This window comes from Podarcis bocagei, assembly GCF_964188305.1.
Source record: "Podarcis bocagei genome assembly, chromosome: 7".
Taxonomy (NCBI): domain Eukaryota; kingdom Metazoa; phylum Chordata; class Lepidosauria; order Squamata; family Lacertidae; genus Podarcis; species Podarcis bocagei.
The window spans coordinates 28,529,302-28,552,237 of NC_138132.1; the positions used below are offsets into that span (position 1 = coordinate 28,529,302).

The 22,936-nt window shown below is 45.6% G+C and overlaps 1 protein-coding gene and 1 long non-coding RNA gene across 2 annotated transcripts in view; both read right to left on the reverse strand.

The window, feature by feature from the left end:
* Nucleotides 1–22,936, reverse strand: part of LOC308592566 — a 280,852-nt gene that overhangs the window by 106,581 nt on the left and 151,335 nt on the right. The gene's annotated exons all lie outside the window — the stretch shown is intronic.
* MAN1C1 (mannosidase alpha class 1C member 1) overlaps nucleotides 1–22,936 on the reverse strand; it is a 129,782-nt gene that overhangs the window by 66,539 nt on the left and 40,307 nt on the right. The window contains exon 2 of the mRNA XM_081204068.1: nucleotides 13,603–13,699. Within this exon, the coding sequence (XP_081060194.1) occupies nucleotides 13,603–13,699 (97 nt within the window). The remainder of the gene's footprint in view (nucleotides 1–13,602; nucleotides 13,700–22,936) is intronic.

Sequence of the window (22,936 nt, forward strand, 5' to 3'; positions counted from 1 at the left end):
TAAAATTAAAAAGGGAACAGAGCTGCAGGCAGAGAGATGTCTTGCACAGAGGAAGTTCTAACAATCAGAAACAAGGACTCAGTGCATTTGCTGTGCTTGCACGGGTGCCCACATTCATTACCAGATGGATGGCGAGGGAAGAATACTCCTGTAAAAGAATACGGACTTCTTGTAAGGCAGCCTCCTACAATGAGAAACGTTTTCAAACAGCATCAACAAAACAGGCTGTTTTGACAGAATAATAATGTAATCTAGGGAAAGTTGCTAACACTCTTTCTTTCAGCCTCCATTCTAACATAACACAGTAACAATAGTGTGCTATCCTGCAGGGTTGCAAGGACAAATGAGACGCTAAAGCAGTCTGCTCTGGGGAATAGTAAGAATAATAATAAAAACAAAACACCGCGGAATCCGGAATCCTACTGATATCTACAAATAAGTCTGAATGGCTTTTGCTCGCATCATCTTCAAGCGGAGGAAAACAAGCCCCTCCCTCACATCAAGGTACAAGGCTTACTCAAAATTTATTCTGAGATCAACACACTTTTGTGCTTGCCATGTTCTATCATGTTCCCGGCTAAGGACTTCAGGGCTCAAAACCTGGAACCACAGGACCAAGAAGCTGGGAACAAGTATAAGTGAGCTGTAACAGTAAAATACCAGAAGTCCTCTCTATAGTAACCTGGAACAGGGCTTTCAGAGTGGCTACCTTCGGTTTGTAGAACAGCATCCCTGTTGAGATATGGCAGATGTCCTCTAACTCTACTTTCTGGAAACAGCAGAATACATTTTTTTGCTTCAACAAGCTTTTTCCAGCTGGATGATACTTTCATTAGTTGTGGGGTTATGGGTACCGTTTTTAAAACAGTTTTAATTGCTTTGTGGTATGTTTGTGAATCACCCTGAGATGCACATAAAAGGATATTAATAAATACCGTATTTTTCGCCCCATAAGACGCACCGGCCCATAAGACGCACCTAGATTTTAGGGGGGGAAATGAAGGAAAAATTTTTTATTTCCCCCCCAGGTGCGCTGCGCTACACCAGGAGCTTGGGGCGTGCGGAGCTCAGCGCGCCCCAAGCTTCTGCGTGCCGGCAAGCAGTCCGCTGCCGCCCCAAGCCTTGCGCACCCGGCGGGACCTCCTGCCGGGTGCGGGAGGCTTGGGGCGGCAGCGGACTGCTTGCCGGCATGCAGAAGCTTGGGGCGCGCTGACCTCAGCACGCCCCAAGCTTCTAGGTGCGCGCAAGCAGTCCGCTGCCGCCCCAAGCCTTGCGCACCCTGCCTTCAGGGCGCCCGACGCTCCGAGAAGCAGGCTGCTATCCGCAGCCTAGACATCCCTGCGGGTCCTCCCACAGGGCTGCCTGGGCGGCGGAATTGTTCCCGAAGCGTCGGGCACTCTGCCTTCAGGGCGCCCGACGCTCCGAGAAGCAGGCTGCTATCCGCAGCCTAGGCAACCCTGTGGGACCTCCCACAGGGCTGCCTGGGCGGCGGAATTGTTCCCGAAGCGTCGGGCGCTCTGCCTTCAGGGCGCTCGACGCTGCGAGAAGCAGGCTGCTATCCGCAGCCTAGGCAGCCCTGTGGGACCTCCCACAGGGCTGCCTGGGCTGCGGAATGGTTCCCGAAGCGTCGGGCGCTCTGCCTTCAGGGCGCCCGACGCTCCGAGAAGCAGGCTGCTATCCGCAGCCTAGGCAGCCCTGTGGGACCTCCCACAGGGCTGCCTGGGCGGCGGAATTGTTCCCGAAGCGTCGGGCGCTCTGCCTTCAGGGCGCTCGACGCTGCGAGAAGCAGGCTGCTATCCGCAGCCTAGGCAGCCCTGTGGGACCTCCCACAGGGCTGCCTGGGCTGCGGAATGGTTCCCGAAGCGTCGGGCGCTCTGCCTTCAGGGCGCTCGACGCTGCGAGAAGCAGGCTGCTATCCGCAGCCTAGGCAGCCCTGTGGGACCTCCCACAGGGCTGCCTGGGCTGCGGAATGGTTCCCGAAGCGTCGGGCGCTCTGCCTTCAGGGCGCTCGACGCTGCGAGAAGCAGGCTGCTATCCGCAGCCTAGGCAGCCCTGTGGGACCTCCCACAGGGCTGCCTGGGCTGCGGAATGGTTCCCGAAGCGTCTGGCGCTCTGCCTTCAGGGCGCTCGACGCTGCGAGAAGCAGGCTGCTATCCGCAGCCTAGGCAGCCCTGTGGGACCTCCCACAGGGCTGCCTGGGCTGCGGAATGGTTCCCGAAGCGTCGGGCGCTCTGCCTTCAGGGCGCTCGACGCTGCGAGAAGCAGGCTGCTATCCGCAGCCTAGGCAACCCTGTGGGACCTCCCACAGGGCTGCCTGGGCTGCGGAATGGTTCCCGAAGCGTCGGGCGCTCTGCCTTCAGGGCGCCCGACGCTCCGAGAAGCAGGCTGCTATCCGCAGCCTAGGCAACCCTGTGTGACCTCCCACAGGGCTGCCTGGGCGGCGGATATCTTCCTGAAGCCTGGAGAGCGAGAGGGGTCGGTGCGCACCGACCCCTCTCGCTCTTCAAGCTTCAGCGAAAGCCTGCATTCGCCCCATAAGACGCACCCAGATTTTCCCTTCATTTTTGGAGGGGAAAAAGTGCGTCTTATGGGGCGAAAAATACGGTACTAGTACTAATAATCATGGACTGTGCACTGAGGCCTCATAGCAACCTTTTCAGGCACCAACTGATGTAGTAGCATTTATTACCAACCCCGAAAATTGGCAGGCAACATTAAGCCTTTGTTTTGGATGTCCTAAGATAAATACTAGAAGTCTGGTCTTCTTCCTTGTGACCAGAGTATTCATTCCATTGTGCTGTGGGCCCCAACTCAAGCCACTGACTGCACATAACAAGCCTGAGTTTCTGGTTTGTGGTGGTTTACTGTGAACAAGTGCACAAGTGCCTTTCACTCCTGCATCACTCTTAAAATGCCTGGCAAAAATATGTTGGGGTTCAAAACTCCACTCAGCCATGAAACTCTCTAGATGGCCTTGGGCTGGCCACTCTCAGTCCACTCTCCCTCCCAGGGTGGTTGTGAAGATGAAATGGAGAAGGGGAGAACCATGCACACCATTTTGATCTCCTTGGAGCAAATGTAGGATAAAAATGCAACGAGGTTTTTTTAATAAAAAACCCGAATAGAACTGGGGAGGGGAGAGGGTCCCAAGTTCAGAGGAGTGCCAACATTCATCAATAGAATGTGCACAGAAAGACACAGCACAGGATTCTTGTTAAAGGCTACTGAATTATATAACACAGAACATCTAAGTTCAGCATCCAGCATGACCTTCCATTCTCTGAATTAGATGGGTACAGATGCTTTATAAACGCACAGGCTCTTAGGAGAAGTGAGGAAAGGATTGTGGTCTGCTAATGATCAGATTCAAAGAAACAGAGAAGCAACTTGCGTCCTCACTCTAGTCTAGAACGCGAAAGTGATGCCTGTAGATAACTTTTGGCCAGTTAATGATGTGTCCTGTTTGTCCTTGGCCGAGGCGCGGGGGATGAAAAACGATAGAGGATAAATGTCAGCTCAGATGGGAATCAACTGAGAAATATCCAGCTACTTCGGTGCCTCGATAGAGGAAAACAGGTTTGCTGTGACTGATCACAGAGCAATAACAACAACCCACAAAAAGGCCACAACAAAAAAGTGTGCTGGTTAAAACTAATATTCAGCCAGGCAGCTGTCACTTCAAAAGAAAAAGAATAGCAGGTCATTGCATTCTAGGATATGGTAATAAAAAACACACAACTTTGCTAGAACTGCAGAAGGCAGGGTGGGGGAAGAGATAAAATACATTTTCTCCTGCAAAATGTGCAAAGCAATTCCGAGTAATGTGGCACATGACAGCTAGCTGGGATGGATTTGGAATGCAAATTTAGAGCAACTCTGAAATCGATCACAGAAAAGGACCCCTTTGAGGTTTTGAAATTGTATGAGCCTAAGAAATGAGGCATGGACTCAGAGTCCCCGAACCGTCCTTTCACTCATACAGGGACTTCTTTCATCTGCAATGGTGCCCGTTAATACTTTCATCCAATTACCTTGTCCTGCATTAACTTGAGCTTGTTTTCCTATAATCTTTAACCAATGACTTGAAAACAAAAAATTACCCACAGCAGTATGAGACGGCATGGCAAAATGGGTGATTCAGTGGTAGGCTGGTTGGCTCAAGGGACTGCTAATGAGACACGCGGCCTCCTATCTAGGTCACCCTTGCATTCGTCTCTCCAATGGCATGGCAGAACTACGCTTGGACAAGCACTGCGTAATGGAACGACAGCACAAGAGGCTTTCGTTTTGATTCATAAAACCAGCCTTTTGTCAAGGTTTGGAGCGTGTAAACAAGGTTTTACTCTCCCAGTCATCTACAGAACCACAAGGAAGATGCTAAAAATGAGCGTGAAGCTCAGAAAGAAATCAACCGGCAAGAGGCATAAAATGGAATTTCACGAACTGAAAGGAAACCCAATACATTTTTGAGCTCTAACAGACCTGCACAACTTGAGATTCATCAAGTCAAATGCAGCCCCAAAAGCCATAGACTGAGTCCTTCCAGATGTCTTTGAAACTCTGTGTTTTTGTAGTCTCAGGAAGGCAGCCCAAGTAGTTTAACTGAGGCCCTAGCAAAGTGCAAGTTGGCCCAGGTGACCTTAAGTTGAACAGCCTTGTGCCTGGGTAGCCCTTCATCAGGAGGCTATTTGAAAAGGAAATATTCTTTAAAATGCATGGATTTTCTTGAAATGTCCATTTTTAATTTTTATTCTAGTGATTCCCCCCCCCACGTGCTAGCTGCACCCTAGCAAAATACATTACTAAGCATAATTATGAAGCAGCCAGCAGATTTTGAACAAAGGGGCATCCTGCTTGGTAGCCCCTTGCCAACTCTGTGTAAAACAGATAGCACACTAGTAGGGTGAATGTGGAACACTAACTGGAGCAGTCACTGGGAAGTGCTGCAAGAAATGGCATTTAATATTCCAGAACACAGGAACCAAGGAGGTTGGAGCCTCTCCACTATCCCACAAGAAGGGGCCGTCGTGCCCAACTAGGACATCATAGAGCAATTAATGACATTCTTCAAACTGCACACTGAGCTGTGGAATTCACACCCCAAAGATATAGCAATAGCCACCAACCTAGGCAGTTTAAATAAGGAATAGAAGATAAGGCTCTCAACAGCTACTAGTCACGATGGCTATATGCTACCTTTAGGATCAGAACCACCATGTCTCTGAATACAAGTTGTTGGGGAAACACCAGTGGGAGAGGGCTGTTGTTCTTTTGTCCTGCTTGTGAGCTTTCCATAGGCATCTGGCTGGCTATTGTGGAAAAGAAGGTGCTGGACAAGCTAGGCCTCTGGGTCTGACCTTCTCCTTTCATTTTATACTACTGTTTCTCCAGGGATGTGTCAGGGTGACACACATTGTTCCCTCCTATTTTATCCTCAAAAACAATTCAATGAGGCAGGTTAAGCTACTCCAAAACAATTGTTTTCACTCCCATGCAAAATTATGCAGATGTGGTTGATTAAAACTCCCATAATTAACTAGCTAAGCCTTCTTTGTATCAGGAAATAATAGTTCTAATGACATTCCCTAATAAAAAGATAGAAAGAAACCGAGGACATTTTGGGAAGCACTTTCACCTTCTTGACAAGGACACAAGCTGGGCCTAAGAAGTCTGTGACTTTCCAAGAACGTTTTATCTTACTATCTTTAGGTCAGCGCAGCACATGGTCCACTGCACACAGTGGAACATTGCTGGAGGGGGGAGGGGGGGGAACAGGCAGCAGATCTCCACACAGAATTCAAGAAACCTCACATCATTAGACTTCGCTTGTCAACATTCATGCTGCTGAAGCCCTTCCAATGTGCCAGTTGTCACAGATTCAGTGCAAGAGGAACTTGCCAGGACTGGCAAAGATGTGCAGGTTTGGGAGGCAGCAACAAGCCACAACAGCATTGGCCCAATTTAAGAATGAAACTTAGCCATGAAGACGGCAAACCATGTGTTGTGTATATTTGTGTATTCTGGTTTTTTGCATGTGCAGCATTAACACACTGACACAGAGGGCATCTGGATTTTGGATTCCTGCTATGCCAACAATACACACACAGGGGTCAGCAACCCGATTAAAGTGTGATGCCAGAAACATGCCAGTTATCTTTTTCATAATTAGTATCACTTTTAGCTCCCGCTTCTGACAAGCCAATTTTAGATGCTCAATGCAAATTGTAATGAAGTTGGAGCTAGGAAGAGAATTGATCCAGTTAAGAATACGATCTAGCATAAGAAGCAGCTTATTAGACTCTAATATGGAGTTATAAATAGGACTGTAGATTCCATATTATAAAACATTCAAACAATGGGTCAAATTCTGTACCAAGGACAGCAGAGTCCTAACTTATGGTGAATAAAGCAAATGCACACACAGTTCTGAGTCATGTGTTAGAAACATAGGCAGCTGCCTTTTAACAAGTCTGACCATGGGCCCATCTGGCTCAGTATTGTAAACACTGGCTGGCAGCAGCCCTTCAGGGTTTCAAGCAGGAGCTTTCCCAGCCCTACCTGGAGACACCAGAGATTGAACCTGGGACCTTCTGTATGCAAGACAATTGCTCTACCACTGAGCTACAGTCCTTCCTCAAATTATTAGGCTGAAACTGCCTGTTAGTATTCCTCAAGCCATGCCACTTTCAAGAGTATCACTGCAGCCTTAAGGGCTAGCAGATTGCTGTTTCAAAAATAAGCAAACATTCCATTTCAAGAGAAATCTCAGGAGGTTGAATTCCTCATCAGACACTCGGTTTTTACACCTGTGTCCTACTGCAGTCTTTGAAACCAGCCAAGGTTCCTCCTCTTCATGTCAGCTTCCAAGTGGAAACCATATTCGCCATTGGCAACATCTTTGCCCATCATGGAACTCACTCTCTCTGGAGAGTTAACAAACCCCAAGCCTGAACACATCTTTCTGGATGCACCGTATGAACTACTTATTCAGTTCATGTTGGCTTCTGGTGTAGGAATTAACCTCCGGTTTCAACAGCGTCTAAACTAGAAGCGAACTCTATTAATGGAGGGATCACCCACTGAAATTCTTATCCATCTCAAGCTTTCAGTAACATTAAAGCACCGAAGCCAAATTTGTAAGTAAGCAAATGGGGGAGGGGGACTGCTGCACCATCTTGGCCAGAAGAGATCCAGCTGTTCCAGCCCCAAGCCACTCTTAGAGGTGCCATAGGAGACCTGCTTGATTGGACTGGAGAAGGAAGGTTGATGCTTTCAGGTTCTGATGAGAGCTTGTATGGTAAACCTGGTAGATTCCTACCCTGGGGCATTAGGAGAGGTACTCTCCCTCCTGGCGTCTGGAAAGAAAGGGATAAAAGCCTACGTGAGAGCTGAGGATTGGATTGTTCAACAAAATGGACCTGCCCATCTTCTTGATAGAATCAGCTCCTTGATAGGTCCACTGGAAAGAAAATAGCATGCTTTAGAAAGCTACTACGCCTCTAGGTTTTTATAGCATTTACATCTTGTACTTTTACAACTGTTGCTAGAATTATTATTTTTTATAGTTATAATATATTATTAATAGATTCGGAGATCTTACCAAAATGAACTATTACAATTATTGGAAATTGGGCTTTTTAACTGAGTTGTTAAGAAACTGTGTGACATATTGATACTGATTAGTCTTTTTGGCTGTGTATTTTTGCTTTTATTACCAAATTTTTATTGCTCTGTTTTTATTTGTTCTGAGCTGCCTTGGGCACAATTCCGGGGAAAGGAGGCATACAAGCAAATTGATTAGTAATCAGCTACACAAAGGTATAGAACAAAAACTATGCCCTGGGCCTAACACTGTTATGAGAATCTGTTTTTATTTACCATCTGAATTCAAGCACGAATTAAGACAGGGAAACAAGTCACAAGATGGATCCTTTCGGCTACCAACATGGTACACACAAAGTAATACCAGGACGGGGGGGGGGGGGAGAGAGAAAGAAGAGGAAAATCTCTAGCATCTAAAAACAGCACTGGAGTTCAGATTGTGACATATCAGACCTTAACTGATAAATTTTGTTGATGCACCCTTAGAACAGAATTCAGCTCCTTTCCCCATAACTATATAAAATGCTGCCAGGCTAAAGGGATTTAAAACGTTTTGTCAGAATAATAAGTAGATATGACAGACACAGGGAGCAGGCAGAATAATAAGTCTGTTGTATAATGGCAGTCATTGTGGTGACAGGTGCGCTTGAAATGCCTAGCCAGATAATAAATGTCCTTCTCTCTAGCACTTTTGAAGGAAAAAAGGATCACGGTGCACTTTCCAATGTTAATTTGCTCAGGTTACTGCAGAACCAGCAGCAGGATGAAAGAAAGGAGGGGGGGCAGTGAACAGGCATTACGCTGGGCTTCCCTTGGCAAGGGGTTGTGTTAAAATGGTACAATGGGGACAGGTAAGGAAGAGTGCAAAGGTATGCAGATGAGAGAGAGAGGCTGTCTGGATTTGTTTGAGGCAGCTGCACCTTCAACCTAACCTAACCTGATTCACACCACCACCTGCCAACTCAGAATGAAGAAAGGGTTGGGGCAATGAGAGGCGGATGGTAAAAAAATCAATAGTATTAGAGCTCCCCTTGTCACTCAGGCTTCAGGGCCAAGCTACAGTTCTGTAGATGGCTAGGTCCAACAAAGAACATCATGCTCATAGGTACATAGGAAGCTACAGTAAAAAGTAAAGGTAAAGGACCCCTGACAGTTAAGTCCAGTTGCGAACGACTCTGGGGTTGCGGCGCTCATCTCGCTTTACTGGCCGAGGGAGCCGACGTTTGTCCGCAAACAGTTTTTCCGGGTCATGTGGCCAGCATGACTAAGCCGCTTCTGGTGAAACCAGAGCAGCGCACGGAAACCTTACACCAAAGTCAGACTATCGGTCCATCTGGCTGAGTATTGCCTACTGTGACTGGCAGCAGTTCTCCAATGTTTCAGACATGGTGCCTTTTCCCAGCCCTGTGTTGTGACAATGGGGATTGAACCCGGGACCGTCTGCATGCAGAGCATGTGCTCTGCTGCTTTCAAGAGTTTTTTGTGTGTGATCTGACTGACAACTCTAAGAAGAAAAGAACAGCCTGCTGGATCCGGTTGATGGCTCATCTAGTCCAGGACCCTGTACTCAAAATGGCCAACCAGGTGCCCGTGGGAAACCAGCAAGCAGAACATTAGCACAGGAGCACTCTCCCCCTCCCGTGGTTTCCAGCAACTGGTATTTGGAAGCTGCCTCAAACGATGGAGGTAGGGCATAGCCATCACGGCTAGTAGCCATTGATAGCCACTTTATTTTATCTGTTCTAAATCTTCTAGCAATCAGTTATTGGGTGTCTACAGTTCCCTCCTAGAGCAGGCATGTCCAGATTCAACCATTCTTCAGTATCACAGGCAGTGGTGTGGAGATATGCTTGAGGGAGGGGCTGCTCATTCACCCCCTAGTTCCTCCTCAAGTTCACAATCTGGCCAGTGCTGAATAAGGAAGGTAATGCCGTAAGTGAGCATCCTATGCACAACTGAAAAGCACATGTTGCACCCTTAAGGAACTTGAAGATTTCACAGTCGCACACACACAGTTGAAAATAGCCTTGGTGTGGTATCCTCCCTCCCACGCAGAAGCAGCTGCAAATTAGGCTTTTGCTCAATTTTGACACCTCCAGGAAGGAAAGTACCGGGGCTGCCTACGCTTCCCATCTGTGACTCAAAATTTTTAAGCCTTTGTATCAAAGGGGAGATTGGGGAGCAGAATCTCCTGAATTCTTAAATGCATTGAGTGTTGTTGGGAGTAAAGTTACTCGGCAAGGGGATCCGCTGACTTTGCTCTGTAGGGAGTGGAGGATCAGAAGAGCACTAACTAGCACAAGCCCTTCTGCTCCAGGACATTTTCTCAGGAGCTCTCATAAATGCAGTACAAGCCTCTCCTAAGTAGCACCAGTAGCTTGAGCATGATAAACACATTAAAATATTCTCCGACTCTTGTTCCCTTTTAAACACATTAAAATATTCTCCGACTCTTGTTCCCTTTTTGGTGTCATGTTCCTTTAGGAGTTTGGGTAAAGCTTAGCAGATTGGAAAATAGTTGCAAGATGCAGAAAGGCAAGGAGCACAGATAAAGAAATCCAGACTCAATCACGGAGCACTTCCAGATGGTGGTTTCCCAAGTATACAACTGTGTACAAGTGCAGCACCCCAGGGGAAAGGAAGGGGCTGCTCCTGCCCCAGTGCTCCCAAGCTGCATGAAGGAAGCCACTGGGGTGGGGCTATCTCACCCCTTATACACCCAACTGATCACTGCAATCCACAGGTGAGGGCCTCCTGCAAACACCATTTTACTGGGAGATCCATTCCATGCAATAATTGGAATTTGGCCTTTAGTGTGATGGCAACAACTTCCTGGAATCCCCTTCCAAGCTAAATATTATATAGGCACTTCCTCTCTTTTCAGTGCCTACAAAAGACCTTCCTCTTTCAACAAGCTTTTCATGTAGAGTTCTTTCCCAGTCTGCACCTCTATGCGAATTGCTTTTAGATGCTTTTCAGATTGATTGATTGATTGATTGATTGATTGTGTGTTTGCTACTCTCAGATCCTTTGTAACGATGCAAGGATTCGTCCATTAACTCACAAACTCTGGCAACAGGGAAGAACCCACAGTTAAAAGGGTGGGATTATTAACAGGAGCCTCCCAGCTGAAATAACCAATTCCACATGAAGAGTAACATAGGAGCAGAGACCAAGGCTTTAGATTCTGCGGTGACTTCAGCAAAAGTCCAGAGGCAACTAAGCCATTTTTAGAAGCAGAGTGGTGGGAGGGCAGAGGTTCGTTCCGCTTCTTCTCCCAGAGGCAGCCTTGAGCAGGTGGGTCAATAAAGAGAAATTATTGAGTGCATTGTATATAGCTGCTCCAGTGCAAAACTTCCCATTTGCATGAAGCTGTAAAAGGGCCAGTCTTGACATGAGTCTTGAGGAGATGTACCAGCAGGACTAGTGTAATGAGGGGGAGGAATGGCAAGTGGCTGTAGAACTGGATCCTGGGGGAGGGCCCAGAAGTTCAGGAGGCACTGCTCTAGATGTTGAGGAGGAGCCATGTGGGCTGACAAAGAAAAGTCTTGCCTCAAGTCCTGTCAGCAGAGAAGCCACCTGATGCAACTCTGCTGCCGCCTCCCATCATCAAAGCACTTCCTGTCCCCAGGAAGGCACCTAAGGCTAGACCAGACAGTGAGCTGACTACTCCAACTCTGCCTCTGTCTCCAAGGATGCAGCTGACCTAGCCCACTCACAGGAGTGCCTTTTTGCTTTCTCAGCCCCAAAGCTTGGATCGCTGACCAAGCAAATGATTGTGTCCGCACTGCTATTCAGAAGGAGAGCTCAGGACATGTGTCAAGTGTTGGAATGTCTTAGCTTATGCTTCACCATGTAACTTAGTGCTCAGATATAACAGCTGGCTTGCATCTATGTTTTGGTCATGCAGTGAATTCTGGATTAAAGCCTTTGGCAACTATTGATCAGAGAGTCCAAGTACTGCGCCCTCAAATTGGAGCCAGGACAGGTCTATGTGGTAGTGGTGATGGTGGAGAGGCAACAGCCAGATGTCCTTATCTGATCCTTTACACAAGTGATGGAAAAGGAATGAGAGAGACTAAATGCCAAGAGTGCCCAGACCTGATGGGCTGAAATCCAGGTTACAGATGGTGGCCGTCACAATTCCTAACAACCCCCCTGGCAGCCTCAAGGGTCCTCCATGCTAAAGCACTCCAAGCAAATGCAGCAAATGTCACCCCCCAAACCAGCAGCCTACACTGTGCCTCAACAATTTTGTTTAAATCGGAACAGCTATAATGCTTTTCCAGCTTTACGTAGTGCTGGCTAGAGATTATTATACTGTATAGAAATTAACTTTTTTTAAAAAAAATATAAATCAATTTGTCAAATCAAAAGGTGATGGCAATGGGGAGTTGAGTGACAAAGGAGGCTGCTTAGCTTCAGAAAAGCACGAGGGGAGAGGGAAAGAGAAGAAAGAGACCGACGAAGAGAATACCAGCTGCCTAAGCAGCATAAGCATTTGAGTTACCCAAAACACTATAATCGGCTAAAGAGAAAATTATACAAACCAGTAAGCACACAAAGCAAAGCCTTTAATATTGATTCATGTTTTCAATATTTCATGAGAGGCATCTTCCTCTGAATAGAACTGACTTGAGAGGAAATGCTTGGCCAGTTCAGAGAGCTACAGATTCAGATTGAGAGTAAAGCCACAGAACCTCCACCTCTCCTTCACAGAAGCTTGGAAGCAGGGCCCAAGACAGGAAAGGGGCAACCTTTCCTGTTCCACAGGGCAAATCCTTATCAGGATCAGCTTTACAGTCCAAAGTTGACCGGTGGCTTGTCTTGACCTTCAGTCAGAGTGCTTTATGTGGGGTTCCTGCTTGGGACGTTGTTGGCCGCATGTTCCAAGCACAGGTCATTGTTTCTTCCCTCCCTACCACTGATGGCTGCAGTTTGCTGATGTTGTTCGAGAAAGGTATTTGATTCTCCCCTCTCTGCCAGTTGATGGGGATAGAAGAATCAAGGCTGCTTAGTACTGGGTTCAGGTGCATGAAAGAGCTCTCTGGCACACCCGGCCCCAGTGCTAAGCAGAACTGCTGCCTCTTATTGGCTGGTGTGAAGGGACAGCAATCCTGCTTGGTCCTGGAGCATCAGAGAGCTCCTTGGTGCACCTGGACCAAGCAGGGTCATTCTCCTTTCAAATCAGCCGAATGATTGAAAGCTGTACAGTTTTTGTCCTAATGTTCTGCTGCTTGTTCTCTGCCCTCAGAAGGAAATCCAGAGGGGCTTTCAGCTCAACCAGGGCCCATGATCTTGACTGTAAAGTAATCTCGCCATTGCTTGGCTCAGTAGGGATCTGCCTGTAGGGATCTTCATTCCACTATGTAAAAGGGGCAGTTAACTTGGTCATAACTCTGGACTGCATCTAAAAGAGTGAATTTACAGGGGGAAACCTGGTCTGACAATTCATGTTGCAGGGGAATGGTTTCATGTGAGCTTTTTCAGAACAGAACTAATTTCAACTGCTTTTACATACCTACCTTTTGCAATTTTAAAAAGCGATGATACTAGCATGTAAGGCCCTAAGGCACATCTCCTTTCAGGAACTTGGCCTGTTTCCCCCCCACCCCCTTCCAATCTCCCTCTACTTTTCTTCCTCTTCAGACATATATACCTGTTCAGCCTCCAGCACAGATTTATGTCCCTCCACCCTTCCCAAATTCCTTAGGATTCTTAAAACCTTCTCTTCCCAGTTGTCAGGGAGAAGCTTCATGGCTGTTGTATGGGCCAGATAATCAGTATTCTACACAGCCCAGATTCTGCTGGAAACAGAAAGAACTGTTGCTCCCGGCCTTGATTCAGTTTCGAAATGTGTACATCTGTCCTACAAGGGGAAAGTGTGGCTCCACCGTGGGCTTAGTCAGTCCTTAATGTATGTATGTCTGCCTCTAATCTAATTTTCTATTTCCTAAACATTGAACAGTTGAAATTGTTCCAGCAAATTGTTCAGCTCACCAAACATGTTCCCGATGTGCCCATTCTTAGTGAGAGGTCTCAGTTCATTTTTCCCCATTGCATATTGCTTGTAGTTGTCCCAAGCAAACTTCATCATCTGCAAGAAAAAGAGAAAGACATTTTATGGTTATCTGGATATTCGACTGCTGCATACATAGCCCTTATGAATCGCCACACTGAAAGACAGATTAGAAGGCAGACAGAAAAGGCAAGGTGACTGGTACTGATGTAAGAAGGCAGGAATTTCTGTTCTAATCTATATTTGTCATAATCAGTGCCATTTCCATTCAGCTGCAGTTCGGTTTCTTCCACATACTATGTTATACATCTCACTGCCCAGTATTTAAGGTAATTTGCATAACATAAATTTCAAAGTGCTGGCATGCTCTGGTCCATGGGGTCACGAAGAGTCGGACACGACTAAACGACTAAACAACAACAACAATTTCAAAGTTAGGGAATCATCTTTTTTTTAAAAAAAGTCATTAATTGCATATAGTTTTTAAATCTGCAAACAACACTGTGAATGAATCCTATTCACTTGACTGATTTCTGTTCCTGACCATAGGATTTCTCTGGCATCCCTAATCACATTTGTACAAGGTTGAGGCATAGCCTAAGGAGAGCCCTGCTGAACTGGATCAAAGCTGCATCTTATCAAGCATCATATCTCCCACAGTGGCCAACTAGATGCCTCTGGAAATCTTATAAGCTGGACATGAAGGCTGAGGAACTAGGGCAAATAGTGCTGAAATGAGACACAGTTCCAGGCCTTACTGATAAATTTAAAATGAACACGTCCAGATGGCTGGGCTGGCACAAAAGACTTTGCCACCTGAGTTGCTCCTGTCTCTGCCACCCATTTCTTCTGTGTCACTTACCCCTTAATCTAACCCCTTAATTTTTATAATTTTGCCAGTTGATTAGTAATGGCTATGCTAACTCTCTGCTTCCCTTTCCACACCATCCTTGCCTTGTTCTGAGAAAAGGCCAAAGGGGTACAGTGGTACCTCAGGTTACAAACACCTCGGGTTATAGACTCCACTAACCCAGTAGTAGTACCTCAGGTTAAGAACTTTACCTCAGGATGAGAACAGAAATCGCAGGGCGGCGGCAGTGGGAGACCCCATTAGCTAAAGTGGTACCTCAGGTTAAGAACGGTTTCAGGTTAAGAACGGACCTCTGGAACGAATTAAGTTCGTAACCAGAGGTACCACTGTAATTTCTCAAAGTGAGGCATTGTAGTCAAACTTTGCTATATCGATTGATTTCGCCTTATGCCCAACCCTGAGGGAAATGTGCCATATGCACAGAGGTTTTTCCAAATCTAAAAGTCCATAATTATTTTTTTAAAAATGAACTGGGTGATACACAGCTCAAACATGTGTTAGTTTGCAATGTCATCATTCTGGAGGTAAATCTGGGGCCATGAAAGATGTGGGAGCATTGGTTACAGTATGTTCTGAAGCTGTGGTTGGAGATAAGCTAGAAATAAAGAAAGCTGCCTTACACCAATTCAGACCCTTGGGTCTACCAAGCTCAGTTATTAACTACACTGACTGGTAGCAACTCTTCAGGGGTTCAGACTGTTGGTTCAAAATATATGTAAAGGAAGAATTCCCTTGTTGCCAAGATCCAGGTTTGGGGCAAGTGCTTTTTGTTGACAAAGCATCAGCATTGATTTAAAATCACAAAAAATATGCAGCAAAGTAAAGTAGAAATATAGACTTTTTGACCTTTAAAATATGCCCTCCAAATTCCTTCCAAAGTTTTCCACTTGCTCTGGCACAGAAAAAGATCACACATTTGTTAAGTTAAAAACAGTTTATTTACAAACTCTCCAAAGGTCGGATTCAAAAGCTTCAGAAAGTTGCACAGGGAGTAAAACTTGACTTAGTTACAAAGTGGTGAAAGTTCCTAAATTATTGGTATAGGAACTCAAAGGGTGGCTTGGGAGAGCCATGCGGTCTGAGCTAGAACAACCAGCGCAAGCCTCTTGAGCTTCTAAGATAGGCTAAGAACAAATGTTTGATTGCCCATTTCTTCCCAAGGTGAGGGGAAGTGGACATAAGTAAACCTGGTAGGACAGCTTACTCTATGGTATTAACCCCTTAATGCATTAATTAGACTTAATCATGTTGTGTATATGAGGCTGGCTATGCAACACAGACAAGGGTGTCTCCCAGCCCTACCAGGAGATGCCAGGGATTGAACCTGGGACCTTCTGCTTGCAAAGCAGATGCTCTTCCACTGAACTATGGCCCTTCTCCAAGAGATGGTTAGAGATGACAACAGATGGTTGGAGTGCAAGATGGTTTGGAAGAACGATGGCTGCTCAAGCTATGTCTACCCAACCTAATTTCTCTTCTGTTGAACAAGATTTTGTATTGTTTCAAAACTAGAGGAGACAAAAGGGTGGTGTGAAGCAAATCCTCACTCAAAGTCCCTTTCTTAAAAGCTATTGTTTGTCTCTTGCTTATATGTTATGTGGACCTGATCTATGCTTGGCTGGGAGACCAGAGGAAGCCTTTCACAGAAGCCAGGAGGAGCTGCTGAAGAGGAGTGGAGTGTAGGAATTATATATATATATATATCTTTCCACATCTCAGAAAAAGCTGTCTTTGTCATGCCTTCCTAAAAGATTCCTTATGGGAAAATAAATTCTCCAACTCCAAAGAGCATGGTTTGGGAGAGACTTCCAAGAAATCATCAAACTGGCCTTCCGGGAAAGACTCTGAGGCATGGGGTCATTGACACGTATGTACAAACATAACTTTTTTGCTTTCCCTTCGCACGCTTGACTCCAGCTGGCAGGGGAAGTGAAAATGACAAATATCCACCCTTAAGAGACTAGAACTGGTCAGTTGCCAGGCTTTTCCCTAAACAAGGCCTCTCGCTTTTGAAAAATGCGATCCAAGGCTACCTATTTCTCAGAGCTTTCTAAGGTCACAATCCTCAAGCAAGCTTAGTCTGCAGCCAGCGGTACAATTAAAAAATGCATTCACTAGCCCAATTAAAAATTCCATTTTTTGGCACAGTTGCCATCAAAAACTCACAACAGCACGTACGGGGTTCTATGCATCTTCAAGAATGTTTGAATGCCCTTCTCATAGAAACTTAAGAAAATGCTGCTGCATCTAGTCCAGAACCACATTCTCACAGTGGCCAACCAGATGCCTCCTGTGGGAAGCTCTCAAGAAGGACCTCAACACAACAGCACTCTCGCTACTTGTGATTCTCAGCAATTAGTATTCAGAGGCATACTGCAGCAGTGGAGGCAGAACCCAGCCATCCCCCTGACAGCCTTATCCTCCATGAGTTTGTCTAATCCTCTTTTAAAACCATCCAAATTGGTGGCCATCAAAAAATCTGAAGGACCAATGATTAGCTAACCCTGGTGAAACAAGCACCTGTCAAGCAAGTTTACTTCATGCTCAGACAACATAGTGAAACTCATTCAGCCTAGGGAAGCTCTATCAGACCTTGGTGCCTGCTCATGAACCCTAGAGCAGGAGACTAGAGAATCTTCTTTCTTGTGAGAGGCTTTGGGGTGACCTGTGAATTTGTTTGTGCCCTGGGTGAGAACCAGGGTGGATGGCTGGGTTCACAACTACTTTTCAAGTCAATGGGAATAAAAGGGATGGAGAGCCCCATTTTTGCCGCGAATATACCACTTCAGTCTAAGCCCAAACCAATTTAGCAGCCTTGTAATTTCAGCTGGGTGCCCATTCAGCCAGGACATTTTCCTTCCAGTTCCTATTGAAAGCTGGCAGATATACAGTTAAACTAATATGGCCTCTTTTCTATCACTAAGAACCACGGATGACAGACACTATCAAAATTCAGTTGAAAACAGTGCCAAGAAATCTTTTGAATCTTATGGATGTTCTTTTTTTTAAATGAAAGTAATAAAAAATAAATATTTTGAATCAGAGTCTGTCACAAAACTAACCACATTTGTTGTTTTTAGGCCATTTTGCTTCTTGTGTGTTACTCTCATAGGGACTACTCTGTATTCCAGATTCCCCTATACAGTACCTGAAAAAAGAAAGTGTGAACATTCGTTTATTAAAATTGTAAACTAACTAAACAGAAGCGACACCACCACCTTCCTTCAGTAACCTCTAAAAAGGTGCCAGTGTTGAGACTTAGGTAGCAGATTCATACATTTAGTCCAGTCAACTGATTAGACTGAGCCAGTCAACTGGAAGTATTTGATTGGATGGCAGGTTTTATTTCATCTTTTGCTTATTTATACACCACACCTATTAAAAGTAAACAAGAAACATCATCAGGCAAGAAGAAGAAGAAGAGTTTTGGATTTGATATCCCACCTTTCACTCCCCTTCAGGAGTCTCAAAGTGGCTAACATTCTCCTTTCCCTTCCTCCCCCACAACAAACACTCTGTGAGGAGAGTGGGGCTGAGAGACTTCAAAGAAGTGTGACTGGCCCAAGGTCACCCAGCAGCTGCATGTGGAGGAGCGGAGACACGAACCCAGTTTCCCAGATTACGTGACTACCGCTCTTAACCACTACACCACACTGGCTCTCGAGTCATACATCAGTAGGCAAGTCATACATCAGTAGGGGAGGGAGTTACCTTTGCTGCAGACCACCACCCAACCCTTGAAAAATCCCAAATTCTGGAGGACTGGAATCAGTGAGAAAGGTAAGTAATATAGTTTTGTGATTTTCAGCTCCATTCATCGAAAATGAAGAAGGCGGGGTCCCCCAAATCTGAGGATAACTACTTCAGAGTAGTACAATCAGTGCAACAGTGCTACTTAATCATGAAAATGAGGTTAATCAGACATTTTGCAATTTTGCATACTGTGAACTTCTGCAGCTGTAACACCCATTTGCTGCCAACGGGTTGGAGAAGCAAATCAGTAAAGTATACTCCCTGCCCTCTCTGGGGTGCGGTTAAGCATTTGGCCAGCACAGAGAGACCTTACCCGTGGTTGATGTTAACCAAGAACAGGAATCACAGTTTTAAGTGGCTAGATCTCAAGGCAAATATTGTTTGTTTGTATGAGAAGCACACCCTCCTACAAATTAAAACCGCCCATCAAAAGGGTGCTTGTGCCCAGTAAGGCAACAGTGTGGTCCACCCAAAATGTATTCAGCAGCAGTATTTCAGACCAGCAACCTAAAACAGTTTTTGTTCATCTTTGATCTTTTGCCAACCAAATGGGAAATGAGGCCAAATTTCTCGTGTTGTTATGAAAAGGCTTAGCATTAAAATAAAATAAAATAAAAAGGGAGGAGAGGAGAGGAGCGACTCACTGGTCGGATGTTCTGACCACACTGCCTTACACTCACCGTACTTTTTGCACCATAACACTCAAGTTTTTCCTCCTAGAAAGTAAGGGGAAATGTCTGTGCGTGTTATGGAGGGATGCCTACGGGTGGCATGCCTATGGATTTTCCTCCTCTAAAAACTACGTGCGTGTTATGGTCGGGTGCATATTATAGAGCGAAAAATATGGTATTCTCCCTTTCTGTGCTTAGATTCACAGGGAGGATGGATTGCTTTCAGCATGTTGCCTATTGACACCAGAGAGCCAAATATGTTCTCTGGTGAGCAACAACCATTACATTTACACTTCTTATACTCTTATGATTGTGTGCAGTCTGCATATTTCAACATCTTTTCTTTTCTTTCTTTGTCCCGTGCTCCCCTTTCATCCCTGCTACAAGAATATTGACGGCAAGTGTTTATTAGTGGCAAAAATTATTCAGGCTGTTCCAGATAACCCAGTTTTCATTGATTTATTACAGAGCTTTAGGGGCTGGAAGAGGATGGCTCTTTTAAAAACCACAACTCAGAAGGCCCCTGATCAAATCTTAACATACTCTACTTTGGTAGCTAGTGATTAGAATCCAAGTTGCTGGATACAGTCCAAAGGCAGAATAAGCTTTGTATGGATTCAGTGCTTGGTCAAGAGGCATGACCATGAACACCAAGCAGCCAAATACCACATATACTCACCCTCTCTGCTGCTGTTAATACAGCCCTCTATCCCTTTCACTATTTTTCCAGTACGGGTAAGCAGGAACTAGGTGGTGGTTTCAAAGATACTGCCTGATACATCTGCACCCAAATAATCCTGGAAATAGTCAGATATCTTGTGGCTGCCTCAGGAAAGGAGTTGCTCGCTTACTCTTCCTTAACCCAAGAGAATGGACTGGGAATGAAGCACAGGGGAAATATGGTAGGGAAGGAGGTAGGATGGGTCCCAGAAAGTAAAGATGAAAGGGATCAGCTGCAAGCAGAGAAGGAGCTCATATAGTTGGAGCCCAAGAAGGGAGGTGGGGAAGACAAGGAAAGAGGCAAGGGAGGTAGAATAGCCCTAGCAACAAATTTTTTTTTTGGAGGGGGGCATCATGGAGGTGGGTCCTGGGATGCTACAAAGGACCAAATGGGAGGCAAGAAACCTTGACACTGCATGCAGACTACTCATTTCCCACAATACACTTAACTTCACAGGCTACGTACTATTTTAAATCACTTGACTAGTGAATCAGTTACAATTCCCATTCCTCCACAATTATAAAGCCTAATGTTTCAAAGCAAGAGCTTTGTGCCGTTCCCACTGTTTTCGAGGGAAATCATGGTTACTTATGATGAGACAACTGAAATGGCTTAAAGTTAACCAGAATTCAAAGCAATTAAATTACCCTGCTCCTGGTGTGAGGAAGGCAAGCCGCTAATGCATAGAAGGGAGGCCCTTGGGGCATGTGATAAAGAAACCGGGTCGGCGCTAAATTCTTTATCAAAGAAACGGCTTACTGTGGAGATGCATCTAAAAGCATATTGTATAGGTCTAATCTGATATATGGAGGAGTTAAACACTGGAATCCTTTGGTTAGACTTATTTGCAACGGTCTAAGCTATCAGCAGGGGTAAAATGTGAGCTTTACCACAAAATCAAAGTGACTAAAGGAGCTTATTCTGGACTGTACTACTTTTGGTTGCTGCATTTTTAGTTGCTTCCACAGTAAGATCTCAGGATGCATTGTATTTTTTAAAACACCACACTATTCAACTGGCTTTACACACCCAGGCTGTGTAAATTAGAAAATGGGGAAAAAAACAATGCCAACTCAATGGCCTTTTCCCCTATATTTTTTCTGAAGCACAACCAAAACGAAGAAAATCACTTTTACCCGTCCTCTGATGACTTGAGGGTCCATTTCACCTAAGCACGGAAATATGCTCACCCTGCTTCTCCTCTGCATACTCCTACAGGCGGCAACAGCAACAGCACCAAGCAGCTGCTCAATATCCACACAGCAGCAGGACACATGCAGCAAATTAGCAACATCTGGTTGGGTCTTGACACATAACTTTCCCCCTTCTATGTGGCATGTGGATAAAGTAGATTGAAAGCTTTATTCAAGGTTTGCAATGGTCCAGATCAGGCTACAGGTGCAGATCACCCAAGATCCAGCTAGAGAGTTTGACAGCAACATCAGGGACCATGAGACCAGCTGAAAAAATATCTTGACAGCCAAACTCCTCCCACTAGCTTTTTAAGGGTGAGATGTGGTGGCTATGAAGGCTTATTCACACTTACCTTTCCTCTGCTCTTTCAAGGCATGGTCCACGCCTTAAAGCTCAGTGTCTGCATGCCCCCCCCCCATTTTACCTTAGATTCCCCTCTCTGAAAACCTGCTCCTTAAAGCTCAATTGGAGAAAACAATCATCCAAAGAAAACCCAAACTGATGTTTGCTCTGATTGAGCGCTAAAGAGCAGGTTTTCGCTGGGAAAGCTCCATGACAAAACAAACCAAAACAAAAAATGCTTGGACACAGAGTTTTTAAATGGGACAAGGGGTAAGTGTGGATAAAGCCCTGAGACTTCTCCACGGGGTGTGACTCTGTACTCAGCTGTGGAGGCAGCACAAACTTATTGGCAATGGGGTGGGGGTCAGACCCTGGGCTCATCCTCCAGCTGCAGGACAAGAGCCAGTGGGACTGCCTCCCCTTCCCTGGCCTCCTTCTCATTCTGCTCCCTGTTGAGTGTCCTCGCCATCTGACAGCAACTGCAACCCCAGCCCCGAGCTCACAGCACAGTGTTGGAGGCAGCCCACCTCTGAATACAAGTTGCCAGGTATCAAAAGGGAGGAGAGTGCTGTTGTGCTCAGGTTCTGAATGTGTGCTTTCCATGCGCTTCTGGATGGCCACTGTGAGCACTAGACCAGGTGGGCCTTTGGTGAGCACTAGACTAGGTGAACCATCTGGGCTCTTCTTATTGCTCTTACTGAATGCAGCTACTGCTTCAGAGGAGAGTCCATGGCTTTGCAATAAAGCACAAACTTTGCATGTACATGACTCCAAGGATCTATCATTGACATTGCCACTGAAAGTGTCTTGGATAGCAGAGCTGTGACCCAAGAAACCCCTCTTACAAAAGAACTTGCAGAGCAAAAGCCCTTGATAAAAGCAATCATGTTAAAACACATCAGGCAACTCTGCAATAAAACCTTTCTCAGTTTTGGCATCGCCGAGGTATATTTCTCTCTTGCTCTGTATAATTACGATCTGCCATTTAAAAGAAGAATGCAGTCCCGCCCAAGAACACAGAGGTTGGTCCTTGCTACTCTAGAGCCCTCCTCTGAATCTACCCTTGACTAGAGAACCCAAGAAGCCCAGGAGAAAACATGTCCAGAGAGGTGTCTCATGGACAGGCCATGTCCTGGTGGACACATGCAAGCCTTGAAGGCTCTTTAGGTTTGCGACACAATTTCCAAGGCTGCCTGTGATCATTATATTAAAAGAAAAAAGAAAAGTGACATTTGACTAAAAGGTTTTGCTCAGCCAGACAAGCATTAAACCACTGCAGACTTTTACTCCCTCTAATTTAAAAGCTGGAAGCGGGTGGAACAGACCCAACACACCAAAAGAGGTTACTAGGCAACACTACGAAACGGACAGCAACATAGATAATCCATCCTAAAGTAATTACACTTTTTCTAATTAAAGATTACTGTAAATCCAATAGATCCCAACAGGAACTCCAGCAATTTAGACACACATTGGCTAAGTTATTTGTTTTCAAGCAGTCACATTAGCATCTAACCCTTCACAATAAAACACTAGGAAAAGAGAGGAGATTTGAATTTAATAGGACTTCAAACAGGCAGCTACTAGCCTTTGCATTACTTAACAGTCCTTAATGCAGATCTTTCACTAATTTGTATAAATTACTCCTGGGATTAGATTCTACAAAAAGGTGCCAGAGTTGAAAACCGTGTCAGCTTCCAGTGTCAGGTCTCAGCCTTACAGAGTGTGGAACGACAAGAGGAGAGTGTCCAAATAGGCACAGA